General features: G+C 41.2%; 1 protein-coding gene across 2 annotated transcripts in view; it reads left to right on the forward strand.

Moving 5' to 3' along the window:
- Positions 1 to 24,283, forward strand: part of cdk14 (cyclin-dependent kinase 14) — a 270,852-nt gene that overhangs the window by 106,926 nt on the left and 139,643 nt on the right. For both annotated transcript variants that reach the window (XM_050047719.1, XM_050047720.1), the window contains 2 exons: positions 2,399 to 2,461; positions 19,742 to 19,865. In XM_050047719.1, coding sequence (XP_049903676.1) covers positions 2,399 to 2,461; positions 19,742 to 19,865 — 187 coding nt within the window. The remainder of the gene's footprint in view (positions 1 to 2,398; positions 2,462 to 19,741; positions 19,866 to 24,283) is intronic.

Here is a 24,283-nt window from a genome sequence, read left to right on the forward strand (position 1 = left end):
CACTGACAACCACTGATGGTCACATTGATATTCAGGTCAATCTTTGATCATGAAATGCTGAGCGAGGCCAAATCTCTCAACCAGAACAAGCTTAGTCAGCTCTCCACCGCTTCTCCATTTAATGAGACTGAAAACTGTGTGATGCCCTCTTTTGGTAGATATAAGACATGTCAAAGGTCCAGCTTCTGAAGGAGATCTGGTTGAGTGGAGCTCAGCAGGTCATGTTTGAATAAAGAATGAGAGCAGAGGTGGGAGGTCAGTTAACTCTTCTCATAAGAGCCTCTCTGATTATTCATATCTTTGACTTAATTTATGAATTTAGCCTGGTGGCTAATGGTTCTTTATTTGACTGAAATGTTAAATTCCAAGCTGTGCAAATGTGGGACTGCTGGTTTCACGCTGATCCATCATCTCGAGTTCAGAGCCGCAGCACTGTTTTCCATACAGAGGACTTTCCAACCACAAAAATCAGTTCATTGTTCTCCTCTGAGCGCTAATGATGATTGACAGGATGAGGGTGACATACATAGGGAGAGGGGACAGGGAAAACAATGAAATGTATTACCGAGAGATGAAGGAGAAAGAGTAAGACGGACAGGAACGTCCGTGCTGGAGCATGTGTCTGAATTATTCAGCAGAGAACGCTTGGCTGGTGCGGGCAGCAGTGGGAGATTGTTGAGATTGTAAATATCAGCGTGATTGGAGAGCCGTCGCCTCCTCCATCCTCAATTTGCTAACAAAACACAGAGGTGAGGGGCAGGCCAGCGTAACCCCGCATGGATGTCTTATGAGTCAGTAGATGGAGGAGTTGCTGATAGAGAAAACATCAGCTCAGCTTTTTAACAAATCACCTCAGGTGGTAAATACCTCTATAAAACCAACCACATTTCTCACATTTCTTGATGTCAGAAAGAAAATGTACTATATAGCCAAATGTATGTAGACACCCCTGTCCAATAAGAGCAGTTGATTTGTATGCCTCTGCACCGGTGATAGCCATGGTTGGAGGTATTATTTTTTTGGGAGATACGTCTGTCCATCCATACATCCGTTCATCTGTACTTCCGTACTTTGCTCTCTCCATTCCACTCCTGTGAATGTGACATCTCAAGAATGCCTTGAGGGAATTTCTTCAAATTTGGCACAAATGTCCAACTGGACTCAACAATGAACTGATAAGATTTTGGTGGTCATAGGGAATTTCAACCTCTGTCCACCAGGACTCGAGGACGAGCTGATTCAACCCAGTCTCACTCTGAAGTCATCGAAATACGGCGCTTGGGCAGTGACTTGCAGCATCACACACGATGAAAAAGCTGTGCTTTAATGTTGGCATGATACAGGGCCCGTTGCCGTTAAAGTTTAACCCAACAAGGGGGACACACAGTGGAACAAGAATGAAAGTTAAGGTGGCGGAAGTCTGAGTGGGGTGGGAGGGGTGATGGATGGGTCCAACACTGACTTTCACCCAGGAGAGCAATGTTCGCAATGATAAAGCCAAACCCTGTTCTTTTGTCTTAAACCCAACCATGTGCGTTTGTTGTTGAAGGAAAAATAAAAGTAAATTCCCGGTATTGTACTGACATAGTGCATTTATTTTGAAAGAAACCTTATGTAAATGGTACATTTTCTGTGAAAATGGAAATGTATTTTGAAGGATGAGAATACAAGTAACAGGCTTAAGTTTCCACTGCGTCCCAGGACGTCAACAGCCAATGCACCTATGTACCTTGTAAGCCATATCTGGACGTGGAAAGTCTGTGACGTGTCGACATGTCGATATGTGACGAGGTCGGAGTGAGAACGTGTAGGCTGATAAGATTCTGGTGATCAAAGATCAAAGGTCACTGTGACCTCACAAAACACACTTTAGGTTGTGACTCAAGAATTCATACACTAATTATGACAAACTTTCTCACAAATGTTTAATTGGATAAAATACTGACGTGATGACATGTTATGTCTAAAAGGTTAAAGGACAATTTCACTGTGATGTCATAATGTTCTGCAAAACACTTTTCTGACCATTATTCAATGTCGTATCTCTGGAACAGAGGGGGAGGAATTTGGTCAGAGACTGAACTGGTCACAATAATCTTGAAACTGTGCTGTCGTGGCTACATATGACTCTGGACAGACATAGATGTAAACTGCAACTACAACTTTACTGGTTCATGGAGGCATTTAACCGTGTTGTGGTAATTGTAGTTTACATTTGGAAACATCACCTAGAGATGTGTTTAGTTATGGACTATGCTGCCTCCCAAGCTTTAAGAATTTCTCATTGTTCAAGTTCTTTATTATAATGTGTACCACAATTACAGATAGCACTTGTTGGCAATAAAAATCTCCTCATGTTACAGCTCTAACATTGTGCTCTTTTACTTTAATTTCACAGCACACCGACCTGTGTCAGTACATGGACAAACACCCTGGGGGTCTCCATCCAGACAATGTGAAGGTACAGTATGCATAAAATGCTGGTCACCAGAAATGTAGTTTAATGAGCACATCATCTTAATGCTAATAAAGTGTGGATAATAGGAACAGATTCGGTGGATGACATAATAAGTACATGTTAAGTCTTTATTAGCAACAGTGTACAGGTGCCAGGAAACAAATTAGTGAAATCCAACAAGGGGGCAGGAGTTAAATGGGGTGTTGTAGTTTATAAGCGCATTTTAACCCCCAAGCCCTGGGGGTATTCATCTTTTCATCAAACACTCTATTGTTATTACCTCTATCATTGTCCTTGCACTCATTGCAGCCAAGCAGCATCCCATATTCTTCAATGCTCTATGCTTGTGTTATTTCACCATATACTTTTATAAACAATACATTTTTCTGAGAGAGGTCAACCCCAGCCCCTCTCTCAAACTGGCTGGGCACTGGAATGCCTCCCAGTTCACCAGAATGAACTCTGTGCAAAGCGAAAAACTGGGGGCAATTCACAAATCATCTCTCCCTGTTCCCTATAGAAAGGAATGAGGAGTGAAGTCTGGCACCACCTTTTGGTCTTTAGTTTTACGGTGGTATGAGCTGACACAAAGGCCAGCAGTGGTATGTGGAAAGCCAGCAGTAATGTGCCTGTGAAAGAGGGGCTGATTAAGAACAAGAATAAGGAGCTTCGCTTCTTTAGCACACATTTCAGCTACTGATGTCATAAGTTTCATCATAGGTTAACAGAACGTTATCTGGTGAATTTCAGTTCAACACTGACATCCATCAGCTTCTGGATACTTACTCCAGCTGCTGACAGAGACCTGAAGACACTTGCAATAGTGGCTAGTCCACATGTGCACGGACAAGGTTGTAATTCTAGCTTAGGACTTGAAACTCAAAGTTTAGGGCTTCACTTGGAACTTGTCTGTCCTGACTTGGGACTTGATTTGGGGCTTTAGTGCACTTTAGTGACTTGAGACTTCCTTGTGACCTCCATAACAAACACTTTGTTCCAACTCTGACAGACTGTTCCTCTCGCTCACTGATGTTTGTGAGACAATGTTAGTAACATGAATAAACAGGTAGAAAGAAGTGATGATGGAGTGAATGAGGCCATGTGATGTTTGTGTTGGTGGGGGTGTTAGGATGTTCCCTCACGCAGGAAGGTGACGGTTCAGGCTGCATCTGTTATGTAACAGCTCATACCTTTTGCCACTGAGGATTTACATAAGTAATATGCGTTTCTCCTGCTGACAGCAGCCTCGTTGAGATTCAAATGAATAATTTAGGATTATTCCGAGAGAGCAGAGCAAGGTGTTGCTCAGCTCCCGCTGACTTTGTTACTTATTGGTGAGACGCCTGAGTTGTGGTTTCTAATCTGTTGATAGGGCTTATGGCTTTGTCCCTGTGCAGTCATGTGATGGAGGCTGCTCTGGAGCTACCCAGCATGAATACAATAGTTGTAATAATCTGCCACAATAAGAATGGCATCTCTTTTCTTTTGGTATTCTTTAGTAAAGGGTACCATTAACCTTTAAAATGATATATGGGCTTTTGGATATTTCTGTCATTTCTCAAGGTGTGCACTGAATTTAATTTGAAATTAGGTGTTGGGCTGGTTGTTTTGTGCTGTCAGTTTCAGCGCTGAATATGTGCATCCACTTAGATCATCAATCAATGTGGCCAAGGATCGACATGTGTTTATATGACACACACCAGTAACTTGTAATGGACATGCCCAACACATATGTTTGAAACACAGGTAGGCATTTCAACAACACTGGATTTAACTAACTCTCAGTAATCCATTTGCACAGTTCACCAGCTGTCGAGGTTCTGTTGTCACAGTTACTTCTTACTTCCACAATAACCCAAAGTAAGCCGTAGAATTGGATACCCTCTAAAATGGCTAATAAGTTTAATGTGATGGTAGTGCATTAGAAAGTTAAACAAACTGCATGATGGGAGAGGGAGGAGCAGACATCAGGGAGGAGGTCTTATGAGATCTGGCAGCTGACAGGAAAACAAGCCCAGTAAAATGGCTACCAAGAGACTCGTGAGCTTGTGTGTTCTTGAGGAAGGAAGGTCTCATGCATTCGTATTGAATTCTCTTACTCTGATTGACTTACCATTACCAAGCTCTTTGTGACATTTTTTTGTTACTGAAACTATTACTGTTAGTAGATTAAAAGCTGTTTCCCACCAGTGTGATGCAGAAATGTGGTGTGGGAATACAGAAAATCTGCATGACAACTATTCACATCAGGTCCGGTGTGAATTTCCATGTTGCTGTGTTCCATTATCTACATATTTCGTGAAGAAGGCTTCTTGATAATCCACTCCACACAACAAAAATCTATCCAGACTAAGCGGCAACCTCCAGGGCCAAAAAACAAAGCCAACAAGGAAGGCTGGCTCCAGGAGCCAGTCAATCCCCATAGATGCCCATGTTAAAATGTACAACTTTACAGCAGGAAAATTAACAAGTTCACAGCCTGGAACAAAAAAAGTTTTGGTCTCTATAGCTAATGTCCCTGTTCATGACAACTGTACGAATTTATGATTTTTTACATAACTCTCTTGTTTACAGTTTATTCAGGCTCAAAGCCAATAAGCATCCTTGGCTTCTCAGTCAGACCCAGCCTCACTCCCCCACAGCGCCAGCCTCTTGCACAGATGTGGTCATTTCTGGCTCCAAAAAAACAAGATGGTGAGGGCTGATATGCTGAAACCAATGGGTGATGTCACAGTAGCCACACCCATAATTTTTTCAGTCTATGATCCAGACTGAGAATGTCTAAGGGGCTAACGTGAACTACACAATACATAATCAGACCCAGATTCAGTCAGAACCACTTTAAGGAAGGAAACTTAATTTCCATTTCCAGTATTATATTTGGCGGCATGGCTCTGTTCTGGAGCCTCTCTGCCTTTTATGGGGCTTACACAGAAAGCCTCTTCCACGTGCCTACGTGGTAAGCCTAAGGCAGGGACAGCGCACCTCCCTGCCCTTCCATGTGCCTACATGGAAAGCCTAAGGCAGGGAGGAGCAGCAAAGAACCCCTGGGAACAGAACAAAGCAGCATCAATGACAAACAGAAATGACATTGATAAGTCAGACACAGCATTAAAAAGAGGGGCTGGGGTGGAGGCGGGTTGCAAAGCAGCATTAAAAAGAGGGGCTGGGGTGGAGGCGGGTTGCAAAGCAGCTTGCAGAGGAAGCAGCAACAGCAGACAGGCCAGAGCAGTTTAAATAGGGCGCCCTGAATGAGATTTGCCAATTGGTTGCATAGAAAGAAATCATGTGACCTATCAGCTGACTCCCTTCATCAGTCAGCTGATCCATCAGTTAATTGGGCTGTTTGAGATCAGCTGATGTAGCTGGGATGTGAGCTGAGCTTGACATCGTATCCTGCCTGAACTACCGCTCAATATTTGATGCCACTGTTAGCTGTTGTCGCTCGCCCTGTTCCGAGACCGGCATACTGTTAACAGCTGCTGGGTGATCTCAAGCCATACATTATCCTTTGTTTGGCTGTTGAGGTAGTCGTTGCAGTGTTTGTCGTACAATGTTGGGTGTTAAGAAGCAATTTGGCAGCAACCTAGCTATGACCTGGACGTATGAGATCAGCTGGAACAGAGGATTTCATTGGTCAAAAGATATATTGCCACAGGCAGTAATCTGCTGAAATTGAGGTCCTATGAATGTTTTTTTACCCCACACAAATGTTCTGCAGGGGTGTGCAACATTCATGAGAACCTACAAAATCACTTGATGAAAATCTGCTTTCAGTAAAGATTTTTATTCATTTTACATAGTGTGACTTGTAACATACCTGTTGGAGATGCTTTAAAAACATTAACAATTGCATCAGATGGTAATAACAATCATTTAACTTACCCAGTGTATTGCAGTTGATCTCGTCCTCTGCTCAGAGGGTAAAGAGCCTCGACATTGTCACCTCAGTTTGCAGACATTTTCGACTGCTGTTGAGTCACACACATAACACGTCGTCAAAAGCCACATCCGTCCTGTTGATGGTCCTGTCCAGCTGGCTGTCCCTGTTAGACAGACATCAACTTGACGCTGTTACTACCTCCAGTGCCATCTCAAAGGCGAGACAACTCTATCTCATTCTGCAAATGTACCTTTTATAAAGATTGCCAAGGCAGAAAAAATGGTTTGATATCATCACCTTGGACAGGCTTTGTAAAAGAGGCTATAGTCATAATTATAAGGTATTTGACTATTTCTACTTACAGTAGGTATTTTTGACTTTTAATTGTTGTTTGTGGAGAAATAGTTTGAGCATCTAACTTTCCCTATAACCACAATTTATTGTACTGATTAATCAAAAGAGCTACATGTCAATTAATGAGCTTTGGACAGGCTAGCTGTTTACCCCTGCTTCTAATCTTCAAGGTATGCTAGACTAACAATCCAGCTCTGTACTTAGCAGCATACAGACATGAGATTGATGTTGATCTTCTCATCTCACCTCGAAAAGAGAGAGAGTACAGTTTTCCGAAATGTTGTGCTTTTCTTTTAATATGCACATATTATCAGTGTTGAGAATATGATCAAGTGTCACGAGGTCTATGGGTGTTTCAGTAATGTGAAATCAGCAAGGAGTCAATTTTGACCCGGTCACAAGCACCATGAAGTCGGTTAATGTATGTTATTAGTGTGTTTTATGACTGACTGTGTGAAAGTGCAGTCACTCAACCTCATTCCTATTTACTAATCAGAAACATAGATGCTATTAGTGCCTCCACTGGTACTAGATCAAATTAGCATTTAGAGACACACACACTCAGACACTCACTGCTAATGTAATTATTGGTCAGGAACTAGAGAGCTGTGTGTGTGTGTGTGTGTGTGTGTGTGTGTGTTCCTGCAGGTTAAAATTGAAATTGCACTGAAGTTTCTGCCTGAATCAGATGATCCAGTGTAAAATCTATTGCAAACTGCCTTGTTGTGCAGCACCATTAAGTCTTCTCATCTCATGTGCTTGACTGCAGTTTGGTAGCTGCGCTGCTGTAATTGAACCCAAGTGAGTATGACCTCATCCAGACTGCTGCTGAAGTGCTCTACTTATTAGATTATATGTAGTCAGCTGAAGGGCCGTGTCTCAATGATATCTCCATAGATCAGTGGGAAACTGACACCCAAAAACCACGTCTACCAGCCAAATAACAGCTAGCATTTGCTCTCATAATTACATTACAAGGGAAGCCACTGATAGAACATCAATCATCAGTGCCATGTCAATATTAAGGGCAGGTCATCACAGCAAGCATCTGACACATCGTGATCCACAGTGGTGCCCCCAGAAATTTTACAAAGGGGTGGCCAGAGGGGGCCACTGAAAATCTTGGGGTGGCACACCAAAACCAAAAGCCTGAGCTGAATTTCAGGACCGCTTATCCTCTTGGGGGTTGCGGGGGGACTGGAGCCTATCCCAGCTGACATTGGGCGAGAGGCGGGGTACAGGTCACCAGACTATCGCAGGGCTGACACAGAAACAGACAACCATTCACACTCACATTCACACCTACGGACAATTTAGAGTCACCAGTTAACCTAGTCCCCGATCTGCATGTCTTTGGACTGTGGGAGGAAGCCAGAGTACCCAGAGAAAACCCACGCTGACATGGGGAGAACATGCAAACTCCGCACAGAAGGGCTCGAACCAGGAACCCTCTTGCTGTGAGGTGACAGTGCTAACCACCACACCACCGTGCCACCCCTGTTGGAGTATAGTTAAGTTAATATGGAGAATTAAGGAATGGCATATTGTTATACTTTGGTTTCTCGTGCTACAGTTAATGTTATTAATCATCTGATGTGCATTGACTAATACGGGTACAGTTAACATTTTGAGTTCCACAACAATCCTGTTTTAACATGTTATGTGTTGAGTGATACATTATTCTTCAGATAGGCTGGTTGTCATTTTCCTTAAAAAGGCAAATATAAAGCTTTACCCTGCTGGCACCAGATGTCAAATTGACGTCAGAAGGTCGTTGGACTCATAACTCGGACAGACATTAAATTAAATTAAGAAATTCAAAATTAAAGTTATACAAACCTGTTTACCATGTTGTGCTATTTTCTGCCATTTGTTGATCCACCTGAGGTGATTTGAGTTGAGTTGTGCTTGCAGCACTGTTGTTGAGGGAAGAGGCCCTCATGAAACAATGGCAACAATACTGACATTTTTGCCACAACTAAAGTCCCCTATAAAGTCTGAGGATGGCATTCCATAGAGGATATATTCAGATTTTCATTTAACTGATGAGCCTCTTGACTGCACATGTTTTTAGTGGTGGTTTCTAGAGTGGTGGTTTGCTGAGTGTTGTAGATGGCATGTGGCTTGTGGTACACAAAGCATTATAAACATACATCTGCTAACAGCATCAATAAGCAGAAGGAAGTATGCATCTACTCATGGAAGAGAGGTTCGTGCTTATTGCAGCGCAAGATATAAACATCAATCGCATCCTCCTTGGCTTAGCTATAGCATTAGCTAGCTCAGTAGTGCTGGGTGAGCAAGCATAGATGCTTGTATTCTGCGTGGTGATACAGTTGGTAAATGTAGTTTGATAGAAAGAATATAGACACAATAAGGTCTGTGGATTATCTTAAGTAATCATCATGATTTCTGGAAAGAGACATTACTGTTAAGTTCTTCAAATGTATATTTTTGGTGCTTTGAGCACCACAAGCTGAGTGCAGACTAGTTCCATTATACTGGAGAAAAGGCAGACATCTTGACGGCTGATATATATTCTTCATTTGGGGGGAAGTGTCCCTTTAAGGCTAAAAAAGAAGTATGTTTTGGGGTATTTCTGCTTGATTGACAGGCATCTCGTTCTATCACAGTGAGCTGTAGTGGTTACCCCTGGCCTGTCTCCACCCTCAGTTTTGACCAAATACAGATTTTTTGTCGCTTCATTGAATGCCAATATACCAACAAGCAGGAAAAAAATTCAGACCTCAAAACATGTCTGTAGAAAGCTTTAAGTGACATGAAAGACACTTTGTCCATGTTTTCTGGTGTTTGTAGTGGTGTTTCAGTTTGTTCTGTATTTACACAAAGAGGCCCTGCAGAGCTACACAGCTGCTCATTAAAACATCAGCCAAAGACAACTCTGGCCATATCTGGAACTTTAACGTCCTCAGTGGCCAGTGGCACAGTGCAGGTTGATGCTTTCTCTTGATTCAGCCCATTAAGGACAACACTGTACAGATGCTTAGTGGAAAAGATAAGGGCTCTTTCCATGCCTGCTGGCAGATGGCAGACCCTTTTCACTCCATTTAACACTCAGTCATTTTAGCTCTCCCTCGCTGATTTCACCACTTTTACCCATTTCAGCAAAACACTGCTTTGGAGACATGTAAATGAAGCCAGACATTTGTGTGTTGAGTCCTTGTCAGTGTTGAATTAGTCTGTCCCGTGATGATTTGAACTTAAATTCATTATTGATACAGTCTGAATTTAAACATAGAGGATTTACATTTCACAGGACAAAATGGATAATGATGTCAGTGGGTCTGTTGATCATTTTAGTGATGTTGTCTCTTTGGTCTGTCAGTCTGATATCCAGTTTATGACCATAATTTTCAACAAGCAAAGGTGGAAGTAGCGTTATGCGTAGGACAGAGATCAGGTTGGATGGTTGGACATTCAAAGCATGAGACTTTGACATGGGAGGCGGTTTCCCACCAACAGTTAACATGGCTTCTTTTTGACAATGACTTCAATTTTTTTCTAAACCTTAACCCTTTATGACCTACCATAGAACAAGTCCGCCACAAATACTGTTTTTTCAGGACTGTATCACTTTTTGCCAGACTGAAACATATACAGCAGGGTCAGCATTCAACCATGGGCCAGTTTTTTCAGCACTGTTTACCAGGGAGCCAACTTAGTTTTACAGTACAGGCGCTGCAGAGATGCAGGCCTGTATGTGGTCAATTGTTGTTTGTATTGGATATTGCCTCGGCACTGGTGATAGCCATGGCTGGAGGCATTATGTTTTTGGGTTGTCCAACTGTCTGTGTATCCATTGCATTTGCATAAATGTGAAACCTCAAGAACACCTTGAGGGAATTTCTTCAGATTTGACAACATTCATTTGGACTTAACGATAAACTCGTTAGATTTTAGAGGTCAAAAGTCAAAGGTCACTGTGACCTTGCGTCTCTCTCATTCTCGTGAATGTGATCTCAAGAACACCTTTGGAAAATGTATTCAAATTTGGCACAAATGTCAACTTGGACTCAACAATAAACAAGTCAGGTTTGATGATCACAGGTCAAGGTCACTCTGACCTTGAGTCCATCCCATTCCCATGAACTCAATATCTCAAGATCACCTCAAGGGAATTTTTTTTCAAACGTGGCACAAACGTCCACTTGGACTTTAGGATGAACCGAGTAGGATTTGGTGGTTGAAGGTCACCAGGACCTCACAAAACATGTTTTTGGACATAATTGAAGAATTTATATGCTAAATATGACAAGATTTCACACAAAAGGCTTGAGTAATGGAATGTTCTCTCTGTTTACCCGTTTGTATTGCTGCTAGTGGGACTCAAGACTTTAAGACCACTTTAGTATGAACTTTAATCACTCAGTCTTCATGCTTGAGTATACTGAAGCTTGTTAGCTTATTGTGTGTTCTTTATTAGCCTTACATTAAAACACAGTATCTGTCTTCTCCTCCTGTGTTCTGCACTACTTGTTTTACTTTTACTGTTTTTTCTCCCAGTGAATCTATATGAACCCCGGTGTACTGCTGTCACTTTGATACATCACCTCATGCTTTGCTGCACATTGAAGATCGGACAAAAGCACCAAATTCTGCTACACTGTGCAGATAGATAACACAGAGACGATCCAATCCACACAGTTTTTCATATTGCTTATCTTGATCGAGAGTTCTGTTTGCCTCGGGTATGATGGCAATGAGTATTTCATCATTAGAAAAATGGTGTGTGTGTTTATTGGTGTGCTGTTGATGGATTGTTGTTTATGCAGTAGGGTCACTCCTCAGGTGATAGATTATGTTAATGGATGATTTCACTACAATCACAGTTTTTTTGTCCCGCAGTTATAAACCAATAATGCATCATGATTAAACAGACTCTCTCTTACACACGCACACACACACTGCAGGGTTTCCTCTTTAATGAAAGAACTATACATTCTGATTTACAATGTGCATTATCAGCTCGTTTTACTGTAGCAGGCTTTCTGTGAAACAACACGACTTCTTGTTAGCCATATCAGCTGAGACTTCATTTTCAGACTTCAGGGTTCCTTTTTCCTTTAGATAATGTTAGGTGAAGAAAGGCCATTGGAGTATTTCCAACAATTAGATGAGCATTAAATTCTCCTGATACTATACAAACAATAAGACACCACAAGACTTGAAGGAAGCCAAGTCCCAGAGCGCATTGCAGTAGGAAACATCCAATCACTGAGCTTAAAATTGCGTTGCTATGCAGCTAATGATAGGGTGAAGTTAAGACATTAATGGGGCACTCCACTGATTTTAAATACAGAGATCGGTTTACTCTTCCTGAGGATTACTAATCAGCCTGTGAAAACAGTGGAGGACCTCTGGACGAGCTCTGCCAAGGCTTGGAGGGAACAAATTTTTAACAGAAAACCTGTGATGCAAACTGGAGGTGTGGATTTGGTTTTCAGTGTGTTCTCCATGGCAACAGTGAAATATATTCACAAGCACTGTAGTATTTACTCACATCAGACATCACAAACACGTGAAAATGACTTGAATTATTCATAAACGATGGCCCTGACGTAACCCTGTAGTATCAATGAATCATCAAGTAGATTTATGTGTTTTTTTGTTGAGGAATATTCAAGTTATTATTATAATCAAACTGCCACCATTCCTGAAGTGGCAATTTAATCGTGAACAAATGCAATGATGCTGTGAAAGATTTCACTTTATGAAGACTTGAATATGTTCCATGTCTGAATACATCAATTCAAATACCATGAAAAAACAGTTAGATGTAATTTAGAGGTTTTTTTTAACACTGTAAGTATTATTGGAATTTGGCCCAGTTTTCATACACAACATTGTCTTGCTTCTTTTTCACCAGGTGTATTAAAAACTGTTCATTTTTATGGCAAACTTACTGGGCTGTGTTGTTATCAGCTGCCCAAAAGATTTCATTTTAGTCCACACTTTACCCTATTTAGCATGAATTAGAAGTATACACACACAACAAATTGTTTTTAAACACACTATTATGTAGTTGAACCCAATCTGCGATGTCTTGGTAAAAGACAATTTTCGTGGCATTATCCTGGCAGGGTATACAGTGATCATGGCATTTTCCCTGCTTGATAAACAGTGACAGATCTCGACAGAACAGCCATGTTTGGTGCCTAAAAAGCTGCTGAAAACACAGCAATGACTCTCTAAATCACAACCGGTTTTGCTGTTTGTTGGTCTCTAACAGTGGTCTGCAGCTTGGCAGGCATCTTGCGTAGGTGGCACAGCATCCACCATTCCCTCCACCTCACATGGCAATGCCAGCTTATATACTACGTCACTTAAGAAACGTTGATATGATATGTATAAAAGGTGCAAGGACATTGTATAAGCGTTCATTAATGTGCAGTTTTAACAGTCAAGGCAGTTTTATTTATATAGCCCAATATCACAAAAAACAATTTTGCCTTTAGGCACTTTGCGAGCTGTACAGCATATAACCCTCCATCCTTTGACCCTCAATTCAAACTGTTTATATGGGTGCCTACAGGAGGACTTCTAGTTGTTGAAAATACCTTAACAAACACTTATAATTACTTACAACTACATTTTAGTGTGTTATAAAGCATTTATTGTATACATATATATAAAATCTGACATAATATACAAAAAAGATGAAAGAAAAAACAGTCAGAATTCCACTTTTACAGTCTGTGTTTAATCAGAGTGCAACAAAAAAGCATGGGTTGCATGTTTGCAGTTGCATTATTATGAGCCAGAGAATTCTGAAAACAGTCTTTAGTCCATTTAGTAGCTGATCAGGAGCTTTTGATAATAATACTAATTCTAATAAATGTAATTCATATAGCTCATTTTATACAATGGGTGTAGCTCAAAGTGCTTTAAAAAAACAAGCCAGATTAAAACAAGGGCAATGAGTTAGGTAAAGGCAATGCAGAATGTATATGTTTTCAATTGGCTTTAAAAAATGTTCACAGCCTGCATCTTTTATGGCCTTGGGTGAAAAATGCCATAATTAAATAAAAAGGACTGAGCTGCTGATTTTCTTAATTGCGTGATAGTTTGTATTAAAAAACAGCAGCAGAGGATCTGAGAGTCTGTGAAGGATGATTTAACATGATCAAAATGTAACCCTCGCCCACAGACGAAATCATATGATTGAAAGCTGCAGAACAGGGTGACGCCTGGGTGCCCATCTCCACCAGACAGGATTTGGGCTCACCAGGTTTTCCAGTGCTGGGTACCTTCCATAGTTTAGCTGTTTGTTTGGGACTTTACTTCACTCCATTCACTTCTGCAGGAGGAAATTCATCATAGTTCAGCACCAAAGCAGCAGACAGCAGACCCACCTTACAATGATGCAACCGTCTTTATATACAATTATTTGACAGCACTCTCTGTTGTTTATGTCTTTAACTTCTGTTTTGTTTTTTTTGTTTTTGTTTTTTTCAAAGATATGTTTTTTGGGCATTTTTTTAGAGGGGGGGTGACATGCAGCAAAGGGCCACAGGCTGGACTGGAAACCGGGCCGCTGCGGCATCAGCCTTGTATATGGGGCGCCTGCTCTACCACTAAGCCACCGACGCCCCTTTAACTTCTGTTTTAACTTAATTAATGCAACTGGGCGTGCACTGCCTGCAGCCACTACAGTTTGACATACTCTGCACTCTTGTTCTCGAGCTCTCTCGTTAAGATCTGCCACGGTTGCTCTATAAGAAAAGCCTCTTTAAAACAAACCGGACCTTGAGGGGAGATTGTTTTTTCAATTACTGTTTCCAAGGTGATGAATAAACTTTAAAAAGAGTCTTTTTTTTTTTTTTTTCTCTTGTGTCATAACCCGTGTCAGAATCAGAGTGCTTTTAAACTGAATGATAACCACATTAACTTTGTCCTTGCCACCTCTCCTGTTGGTGATTTTTTTTTTTTCACCTTTTTTATCGTCACTTTTGTCCTCACTATTTGTCCCTGTCACTTTGTTCCATCTTTATTTCAGCTCACTCCCATGGTTAATTGGTGCGGTCACACCTTTAACTGCAGGGTTCCTTTTAGTACATTTTCCCAGATGGACATCTCATAGTCGCTTATTACAGTCTGGTGAGCTTGTCTGGCAAGCAGATGTCTGAAGGGTCAACAAGCCAAATGCTCACCACTGAGTGACCACACTGAGCCTGTTTGACTTGCAAGAATATTGATGTAAACCTCCTTTTCATTTGAGGTGAACAGGAGCGTAAATCTACATAATTTAACAGTGAGAATTTTTTTCAATCTAGAGAACAGCGTACGGGTTTATTATTATCACCAAAACAGTCGGTCTGAATAGCCACTTAATACTGCTCTCAGCACTTCACTTTTCCTCCAATATTAGAATGCAAATGGGACTGAGCTGTTTCAATCCAAGCCAAGCAGAAAGAGAAAAAAATCCTCTTTTAAGAAGGTTTGATGTTTGAATTGAAGAGCTGAAGAGAATCTTCTTTTTATTACCGTAGAGTTGCACTCCTAACAAGGCAAGGGCTTTTCAGAAGTGTATTTGATATACATGAGTAAGCACACATTTCCCATGCTAATTTTCTGCACCGCAGTTCATCTCTCACCCACCGAGTGCAGGAATAGTAAACTGTTGACCCGGTGACTCCAGATGCCAGACAGGGCCCGTCCCTGATTGGGCTCCACGGTGCTTCAATCAGCTTAATTGGCCGGGACTATAGTATCAGTGAGAGGAGAGAAATGAGAGGAGAAGGCAGGAATTGGGGGAAAAAAACGCTGGATCGTGCACGCCTCATTATTTGTTGATTGACACTTCTGCGGGGGGGGGGGGGGGTAGAAGAACTGCCAGATCTCAAATGGAAAACAAAACAAGTTTGATGTGGCTCTGACTTTGGAGACACATTAGGATTTTGTTGATTTTCATTTTTGAAAGCTCATACTAACAGCAGCGGATACACTTTATACAGTATGCATATATTATAAGCTAAACTTGTTTTGTGGATGCAGTTTGGGTTTATGAGCTCTGTAGGCAGGTGGATGAGCTGTGTTTAATTTCGGCAGTAAGATAATTGGCTGTAAAAATGTAAATCTCAATGCAATTTCATCTTTATTCATGCGACATATCAGCAAAAGTGCAGTCCTGCATTTTCATGAGTGTTTTTTTATGAGTGAATTTGTTCTGTTATTATATCTGTGTATCATCCAGTTGTTTTTGTAAAAGTACTTTAATTGTTTTAAAGAACTACAGTAATTGTTTTGATGTGCAGTTTTAAAAGGTAGCCTACTTCTCTGATAAGCACACATGAAGTACATGAAGTAGAGTTGCACTGATTAAAATCATTTCAACAGAGAGACTGAAAGAAGTGAAACTGGAACATCTGGGTTCTGTTTTTCAGAACTAAATTTAAGTTAAAATCACATTGAAATACATTGTAATAACTCTCATTACTATCACTGCTCAGCATTATGTTGTGTGGGTCACATTATTTACACATAAAAGGAAAAAAACTAGGTAATTTTGAAATTATTAAACACCATAATAGTATAAATAAATAATATTATCAGCGCAATAATTTCAAATGTGGCCTGCCACAGGGCAAACTATGAGGATGGACAGGGCATAGATTTTCTTTAGACAACAGTGATTACAGATACCAGGCTGTAAAAATGACAAAGGAGAGCATGAGTGGACATCATGCCTTTAGGGTTTTGCACCAGTCCATTTGTTTGTTTGTTTTTCTAAAAAAAATTAATTTGACCTCACATTGTGTCGATCACATTATACACTGACTCCAAAAATTCATCAGTCATTAAAGTTTTCGGAACTGGTTAGATTTTCTGCATTTTTCACACTTGTTGTTTGACCAAGACACAGTAAAAAAAATGTGGTGGACTGTATCCTTTCATTATATTATAGCCTTCTTTCAACAGATCAGATAGCTGTATTCAGGTCGATGATGAAGATGAGGAATATGATGTGGACTGAACACAGACAGAGAAAGAGTGACAGTTTGGAGACAGAGAGGGAGACCAGCTCAGCCAAATGCCAGACCCCAGCAGAAAGTGGTGACAGACAGGGAGGTAACTCCAGTGGAGAGAAGCAAAGAAGCAAAATGTGTCTTTACATTTTGTCTTGTAATGTGAATTTTCGCACTGGATAGAACAATTAAAAAAATGCGAGTCAGTGTGCAAGGTTTCTGTGTGTAATGATGGATTAAAGAAACGCATATTTAAAAAAAAAAAACAGGCTTAATCTGCAAAGGCCTTAAGACAGCTGGTGTGGTATTTTTTGGCCACTTGAGGGCAGTGCAACCAGATGGAAACACAACACTGACATATTACCTTAAAAAGTTGTTGTGCCAAACGTGTAAGTAAACAATTGTCTATTCAAGCATCTAGCGGGCACGGAGCAACATTAGCATTAATTTTGAGTAGTGCTCTTGTCCTCTAATTAGTATTTACTCTCCTTTTAGCACACTTTCAACCCGTCTCACTCCAAAGTTGTGCTTGGGCAGTGTCAGATACCAAGGAAAAAGGTTGTCCTTTAACGTCAGCATGATACCTGGTGGGACGCCGTTATAGTTTAATGACACCCGGCAGCATCACGGGGAAACATGGCGCAATGAGAACTGACATTAAGGTGGTGAAAGTCCAAGTAGGGTGGGTGGGAGATGTGGTGGATGTTTCCAACAATCACCAAGTATCACCCCGACTTTCACCCAGGAGAGAGGTGTTTGCGTCCCGTATAACTGTAAAGCCAAACCCTGTTCTTTTTACCTAAACCTAACCACATGCTTTTGTTGCCTCGACCTAACCACATGCGTTTATCGTTGAAGGAAAAAAATGACAATTTGCGGTGTTGTACTGACTTTTATTTTGAAAGAGACTGTTAACGATACATTTCTTGTGAAAACGGAAGTGTTTTTTGGAAGAAGTCAATGCATGTAACAGGCTGAAATTGACACAGCGTGCCAGAATGTCAACAACTAAAGCACCCAGGAAACCTTGCACATCATGTCTCGATGTGGAAAGTCCATGACCAAACGTCAATATGTGACGATGTCGGAATGGTCGTAGTGTGTTGACCCTTTTGGTGTTACTTACTCAACATACTCAGCATACTCAACACAACACACAACAGGCCAGCAGTTAGTCTTTCAGCCCAGTCCCCAGAGAGAAATGTCAGCATTGTATGTCTGCAAACCACAGATATATTAGGTTTGTACATTTCATATAACAAATCAACATTTTTAAACTGACGTGGTATATGAGCCGACGTCATCAGGAAGTGAAGAGAATGGTGGATGGCGTGTCATCTAAGTAGGACACCTGCCACACTGCAGACCACTGTTCAAGACCAACAGACAACAAAACTGGTTGTGTTTTAGCAGTTATTGCTGCGTGTGCAGTGACTCTTTGGGAGCTAAACATAGGTGTTTTTAAGTGACATGACACGGTGTTTCCACCAGGGTTAGTGCCACAAAAAGCAGTTGTTTTTTTACTGAGACGTTGCTGCTTTTTCTGTAAGGACAGTCCCATGAAAAGTGGTTATTTTCCAAGGACACTCCTTTGTTGCCTTCAGAGATAGTGCCATGAAAAGCATTTGATTTTTACTGAGACACCGCTGCATTTTCTGCCAAGATAGTGCCACAAGGGGTGGTTTACAGAGACATTGCTGCTGGGACTGAGCCACTAACAGTGGGTATTTTAAGCCAAAACTAGATCTTTTCCTAACCATAACCAAGAGGTTTATTTTTTAGGCTTTTTGCCCTTATCAGATAGGACAGTTTAAGCATGAAAGGAGGAGAGAAAAGGGATTACATGCAGCAAAAGGCTGCAGGCTGGAATCAAACCTGCGGCTGCTGCGGCAAGGACATTCCCTTTGTATATGGGATGCTGGCTCTACCCACTAATCTACCGGTCGCCCCATAATCAAGTGGTTTGTCTGCTTAAACTTAACCGGATATTAACCAGAGCGTCATTAAAACGTAAAGAAATGTTTAGTTGCAATTAACCGCAACATCATAACATATAAATATAATGTATCTGTGGTTTGCAAAATGTACAATGCTGACATTTATTCCAGCCATCGGGTTATTTCATTGCTTGAAAACACCGACAGGACCTAGAGACAAATATTATTAGGTGAGAGACAAATAGTATGTGTCTCTTTCAAACCCCTATGGGTCAAAGTTAACTGATTTTAACTTGTCTTGAGACACTGCCTTTCTGTCTCCTGATTTCAGCACCCTGTCACGCTCTGTGCAATCGATTCTCTGCCCTTCACAGAGAATGAAAAGGAGGCAGCAGCCCCGCCCACCTCTGTATGTTTGGTGTGATTTCAGCTAAGTCTGTCACACCTCCGTACACTTTCTAAAACACTCCTAAAAAAATTAAAAAAAAAACACTCTTCCACACCATGCAAAATTGATCAGATATATCACAAGCTGAGATGTATGTACTGAAGAGGAATCTTTGAAGCAGGAGCAGACAGTTTAATATACTACTTATTCTCACTCTGAGTCAACGCAGCAGTTCCCGTGAATTCAGCTGTGAAATCAGACGGCCGTCGTAATGTCCCATCTGTTTGATCGCTCTTCAATAGTCCGAGTGGAGTAAATGATGGCTGTGTTCTTGACTGATGGCTGAGTATTGATTTTGGTGTGTGTGTGTGTGTGTGTGTGTGTGTGCCTTTGTGACAGAGACAGTATGTATGTAAATAACATGTGGGGTTCATGCCTGCTGTCGTTTACACTGTAACGAAGTCACAGCTATACCTCAGTGATGAATAGATTTTATTCACACTTATCTGCACTCTGCAGCCGCTCAGTTTAATGTGCCACAACAGAAAGATGATTCAGTCAGAAACAAAATGGGAAGACAGTTATTAAAGGCGTATTGCTATTCATGTCAATTATCTCAGTGTGTGATTGAAACAACATGCCCTCCTTATCAGAACTGTCTTTTCAGCGTTGTTTGTAGAGATTTGTCGCAGTTACATCTAAAAGTTCTTTCCCTTTGCTACTTGTGTTTTCTAGCTGTTCCTGTTCCAGTTACTGAGAGGCCTGTCCTACATCCACCAGAGGTACATCCTTCATCGCGACCTGAAACCACAAAACCTGCTCATCAGTGACACTGGAGAGCTCAAGCTTGCTGACTTTGGTGAGTAGGCTGGACAGGAATGCTTTTATTTTTGTGAGTTTCTGCTTAATGTAAGAATGCATATCCCCATTTGTGCATCAGTTCTGATATAATGTCTGAGGAGGCAGAGTAATGATCACACTGTTACTGTTGAGCTTATCATCACCCATATGTCAGCATTTTGATCAGGAATGACACAAATCTGCATTTAATGTTGTCATTATTTTTTACATTAGAAGCAATTTTTTTAGAGTGAAATTGTCTTAAATTGTGAAAGTGCAATGAAACAGTTTTCCAAAATCTGGGGACTGAGTAAGTTAGCATAGTGAAACATACATTATAGGACTGGTGTAAGACTTAGACTCAATTTTAATGATGTTTGGCGGGGTGTTCAGGGTGACGCTCATGTTATATAACGAACAAGCCAATTTAGGCGTCTGAGCTAATGCATGCTAACTACGCTAACAACGGATTGGAAACGTGCAATTACATTTTTTGTTAACACAAGAAATCAAACAAAAGCCAGAGACTATATTGTATTAAGTTACAGTGTGCTGTAAATTCACCACTTCTAAGCAGAAGGCAGGAGATAGGCAGGAGTTATCTCGGAGCCTGTCTGGGCAAAGCCAGCCCTCTCACACTGTGTTTTACCCGGGATCTGGGTTCCTAGCAACCTGTATTGGAGAGCAGTGTGAAAAAGAGGAGCACCCACTCTGTTTGTACATATGGGGACCGAAAACGTCCCAAGAAGTAGACTGACTGACAAATAAATAAATAAATAAATAAATAAATAACTTTTTCAACTTTAGGAATCTCTAGGGTCTATGACTGGTGAGTCTGCCTCCTGAAAGTCTTCAACTTCTCTAGACTAGTCTAGAGTTCAGGAACACATCATACATTTGTGTGTGTATTTCAATTTATCTAAGCCAGTGGTTTTCAAACTTTGTGCCCAAGGCACACCCTAAGTGCCAGCCAAAATCTCAAGGCACACCCGTATTTCATATCTGTGCACAATAGCCCCTATAACGTGTGTTATCGCTCTTATGATGACATAAGACAATAAGAATAAGACAAAAGAAGACAGGCAGCTTTCGTTATACTGTCTACTCTTTTCTTTCGGTGGTGCTTCATTGTAATTTGCTGCATACAGTAAGGCAATCAATTGTCCTACTTACAGTGTTCTCCTTTTGCACACCATTTGAGAACCACTGATCTAAGCAATCAGTTACGGTTGGGTGATGTGAGGATACCATGAGACAATATAAATTTGTCAGTGACCATACATTTTATCAAACCATTTTTACCATCATAGCTAACTCTTCAAAGACACTGAGAAATGAAATGTACATTGTCTAAGCCTGTGTTTCTGTGTTAATTGTTCTGGCATCTCTTGACAGATGCTAGATGCTAAGTGTGTCAAAAAATCATTTTTGAGTATTTTTATGTCACAGTCCCTCGCTTTTCTCTTCCTGTAAAGTGTAAAAATGTGTTTGATGACACATTTTGAACTCAAAGGCGGTTACATAAATGAATCCAATCTCGTGTGATTTTGGGGTTACCAGCTAACCTCACCCACTGTATAAAGTCACTGTAGCTCAGGTAGCCAGCAGAGCAATATTCAACTCTTCCACAATGTTGTGATCACAACAATTGATGTAAATTCAGCCAATCTCTGTGAATTCTGTACAACTGTGTTATTTTGTCCAATTACCTCAACTTAATGGCAAATTCGACTATTTTAAATGGGTAAAATCTGATTTCATTGTGACAGGGCTAACTGTTAGCATCACAAGGCTAACATTACCCAACAGTTGTTAACAAGTTTAACGACAGAGTCAAGCTGTGTAGGTGTCGGTTTAAGATTGTTGGGACTGTTGGCTTGGTGTCAGTTGTTAGCCGCTGCTGCTGTGTTAGCCCATGCTAGGAAAAACAAAACAAAAAACACAGCCTGAAAACGTCCCAACATGCATTACCATTTTTTTGAAAGGCTGCTTTGGAATCAGGCATTTCAGGCTGCAAGACCCCTCGCTTACTAATGTGTAAGTAAGAGGTGTGTGTTCAGACTTCAGCCAGCAAAAACCTCAACATGTCATAAGAATGTGTTTGAGCTCTAATAATAAAAAAAATGTCTGCAGCTGCATGCTGTAGATACAGAGAAAATTACCTATTTTTTTTAAAGAGAAAAACAATGAATCCACGATTTCTGACTTTAAGTCCACCCCTGTCAACTTCTTTGAATGCAAGCTATAATAGACAGATTATGTTTGGTGCAACCATGCCGTGTTCTCGGCATCTATGAAACATCACACTAAGACACAGATCGTCTTGAAAGACAAACTATTGTGTTGTCTGATCCCAGCATAGTGGGATTCTTAGACCTGCCATCTTGGGGGACTCCTTGTATTTTGTGGCCCCCACATTTGGGTGGCTTTGGATGGACTGTTGGTTCAGCCATCTGTCCAACACTTTGGCCAAGATCACAATATCATGACGACTAGTTGACCCCTTGACCCTTTTCTTTCCCTAACCTTTCATCTAGTGCCAGAATTGCCATTTGTTCATCATAGTTAAAGAACAGATCACTATGAAAGTTACTGAGCACATTCATGCACCCATCTATCTTGTGTAGACAGTGTGTGTGTGTGTGTGTGTGTGTGTGTGAATCCCTCCTGAAGTGGCACCATATGGCTTGGATCCATGCTCAGTAAAGCCTACATGGCTTGTCTGGCTTCCTGGGGGGCAGACAATCCAGCCTTCTGTACACCCCATCCATCCATCCATCCATCCATCCATCCATCCATCCATCCATCCATCCATCCTTTTTCCGTCCTATTTCCTAACTCCCTCAAACCTTTTCCCTCTTCCATCCTTTTCCACCCCTCCATCCCTCTGCCTAGACAGATTGGGGGAGGAGGAAGGTGGCAGCCTCATCAATAATGCAAACCATGTTTTAGTGCAGAAACATTACTGCAAGGGAAATGAGAAGGAGAAAATAATGGACAAAATACCAAATGAGCGAAAATGAAAATCCCTGGCCTATTAGTCTGTCGCTGGAGCTGTGCTCATCAACAAACATGCACAAAACACAGAATCAGCCTTTGCCTCAGGGATGCCAGATGAGGAAGGTGAAGGCTGTGTGTGTGTGTGTGTGTGTGTGTGTGTGTGTATGTGCGTGTCTGTGTGTGTGATTGTGTGGCCACCAGGGTTCCCTGTGGTCTCAGGCCTTGGCAGCAGGAATACTAACGGCTGACAGCTGAGGCCCGTGGCGCTGGTTGGGGTAAACGAGAGAGACGGAGGCAAAGTGTCAACAAAGGAGGGGCTGAGAGGTACAATAAGAGGTGGCAGAACACTCAGTGGGGATGAGGCTGTGTGGTGAATGGAAGGAGGATACAAAGAGGAAGAGATAAGGCATGGCTGCAATGAAGAAATGTATTAAGATGGGTTATGGGTGACTCGGAAAATGGTAATAGTGGATTCTTTTTTTAATAAATAAAACTCAGTCTTGCCAGTTCTTCCTTCTTCATTGGTGCTCATCAGTGCTTTTGCCGTCCATCTCATTCTTGTGAACACGATATCTCATGCATTGAGGGAATTGCTCCAAATTTGGCACAAACGTCCACTTGGACTCAAGGATGAACTGATTAGATTTTTGAGGTCAAAGGTCACCGTGACCTTGCGTTCGTCTCTCTTTTTTCAATATGATATCTCAAGAAGTCCATAAGGGATTTTCTTTAAATTCAGCACAAACATCCACTTGGCGTCAAGAATGAACTGATTGGAATTTAGGGGTTGAAGGTCACTGTAACCTCACCAAACGTGTGTTCGGCCATAAATCAGGAATTCATACGGTAGTTATGACAACATTTTACACAATTATGTAATAGGCTATAATGGTGAAGTGATGAGTGATTTAAAGAGTAACTCCACACTACATGTTGTATGAAAGTATTACTGCACTGACCTCTATGGGTTAAAAAATATGTTTGCTGAAGCAGGGTGTGGTCAATTGTACTCTGTTGTACTTGGGGCAGACCCAGTGATACTGGTTGGCAGTATCTCTGGGTCTTTTCTTTGCCAGGTTGCAGTTAATGACTTGTGTGACCCCCTGACTCTAGCACTGATCAGGTCCAAGTTCTTACATGACCAATACTTTAGTCCATGGCAAGCTATTCCAGATACTTACGGCCACAGATATAGAATGTTTTCTGTATGTATTCAGAGTCCCCAGAGGATAGATCCTAATGTTTATTGCAACCACTTGATCATTCTGGCAGGACCATTATCACCTCCAAATTTATTCCTCTACTCAAATGTTAAAATTGATCAGCAGATTGTCAGTAATAGACAGGCTCATATTTCCAGATCATGTTCATGATCCTAAGGGGAAAGACACTACACAGTTGTGATGACATTTTGGACTTAATACTAATTAGGCTGTA

Source organism: Epinephelus moara, chromosome 6 (assembly GCF_006386435.1).
Source record: "Epinephelus moara isolate mb chromosome 6, YSFRI_EMoa_1.0, whole genome shotgun sequence".
NCBI classification, from domain to species: Eukaryota; Metazoa; Chordata; class Actinopteri; order Perciformes; family Serranidae; genus Epinephelus; species Epinephelus moara.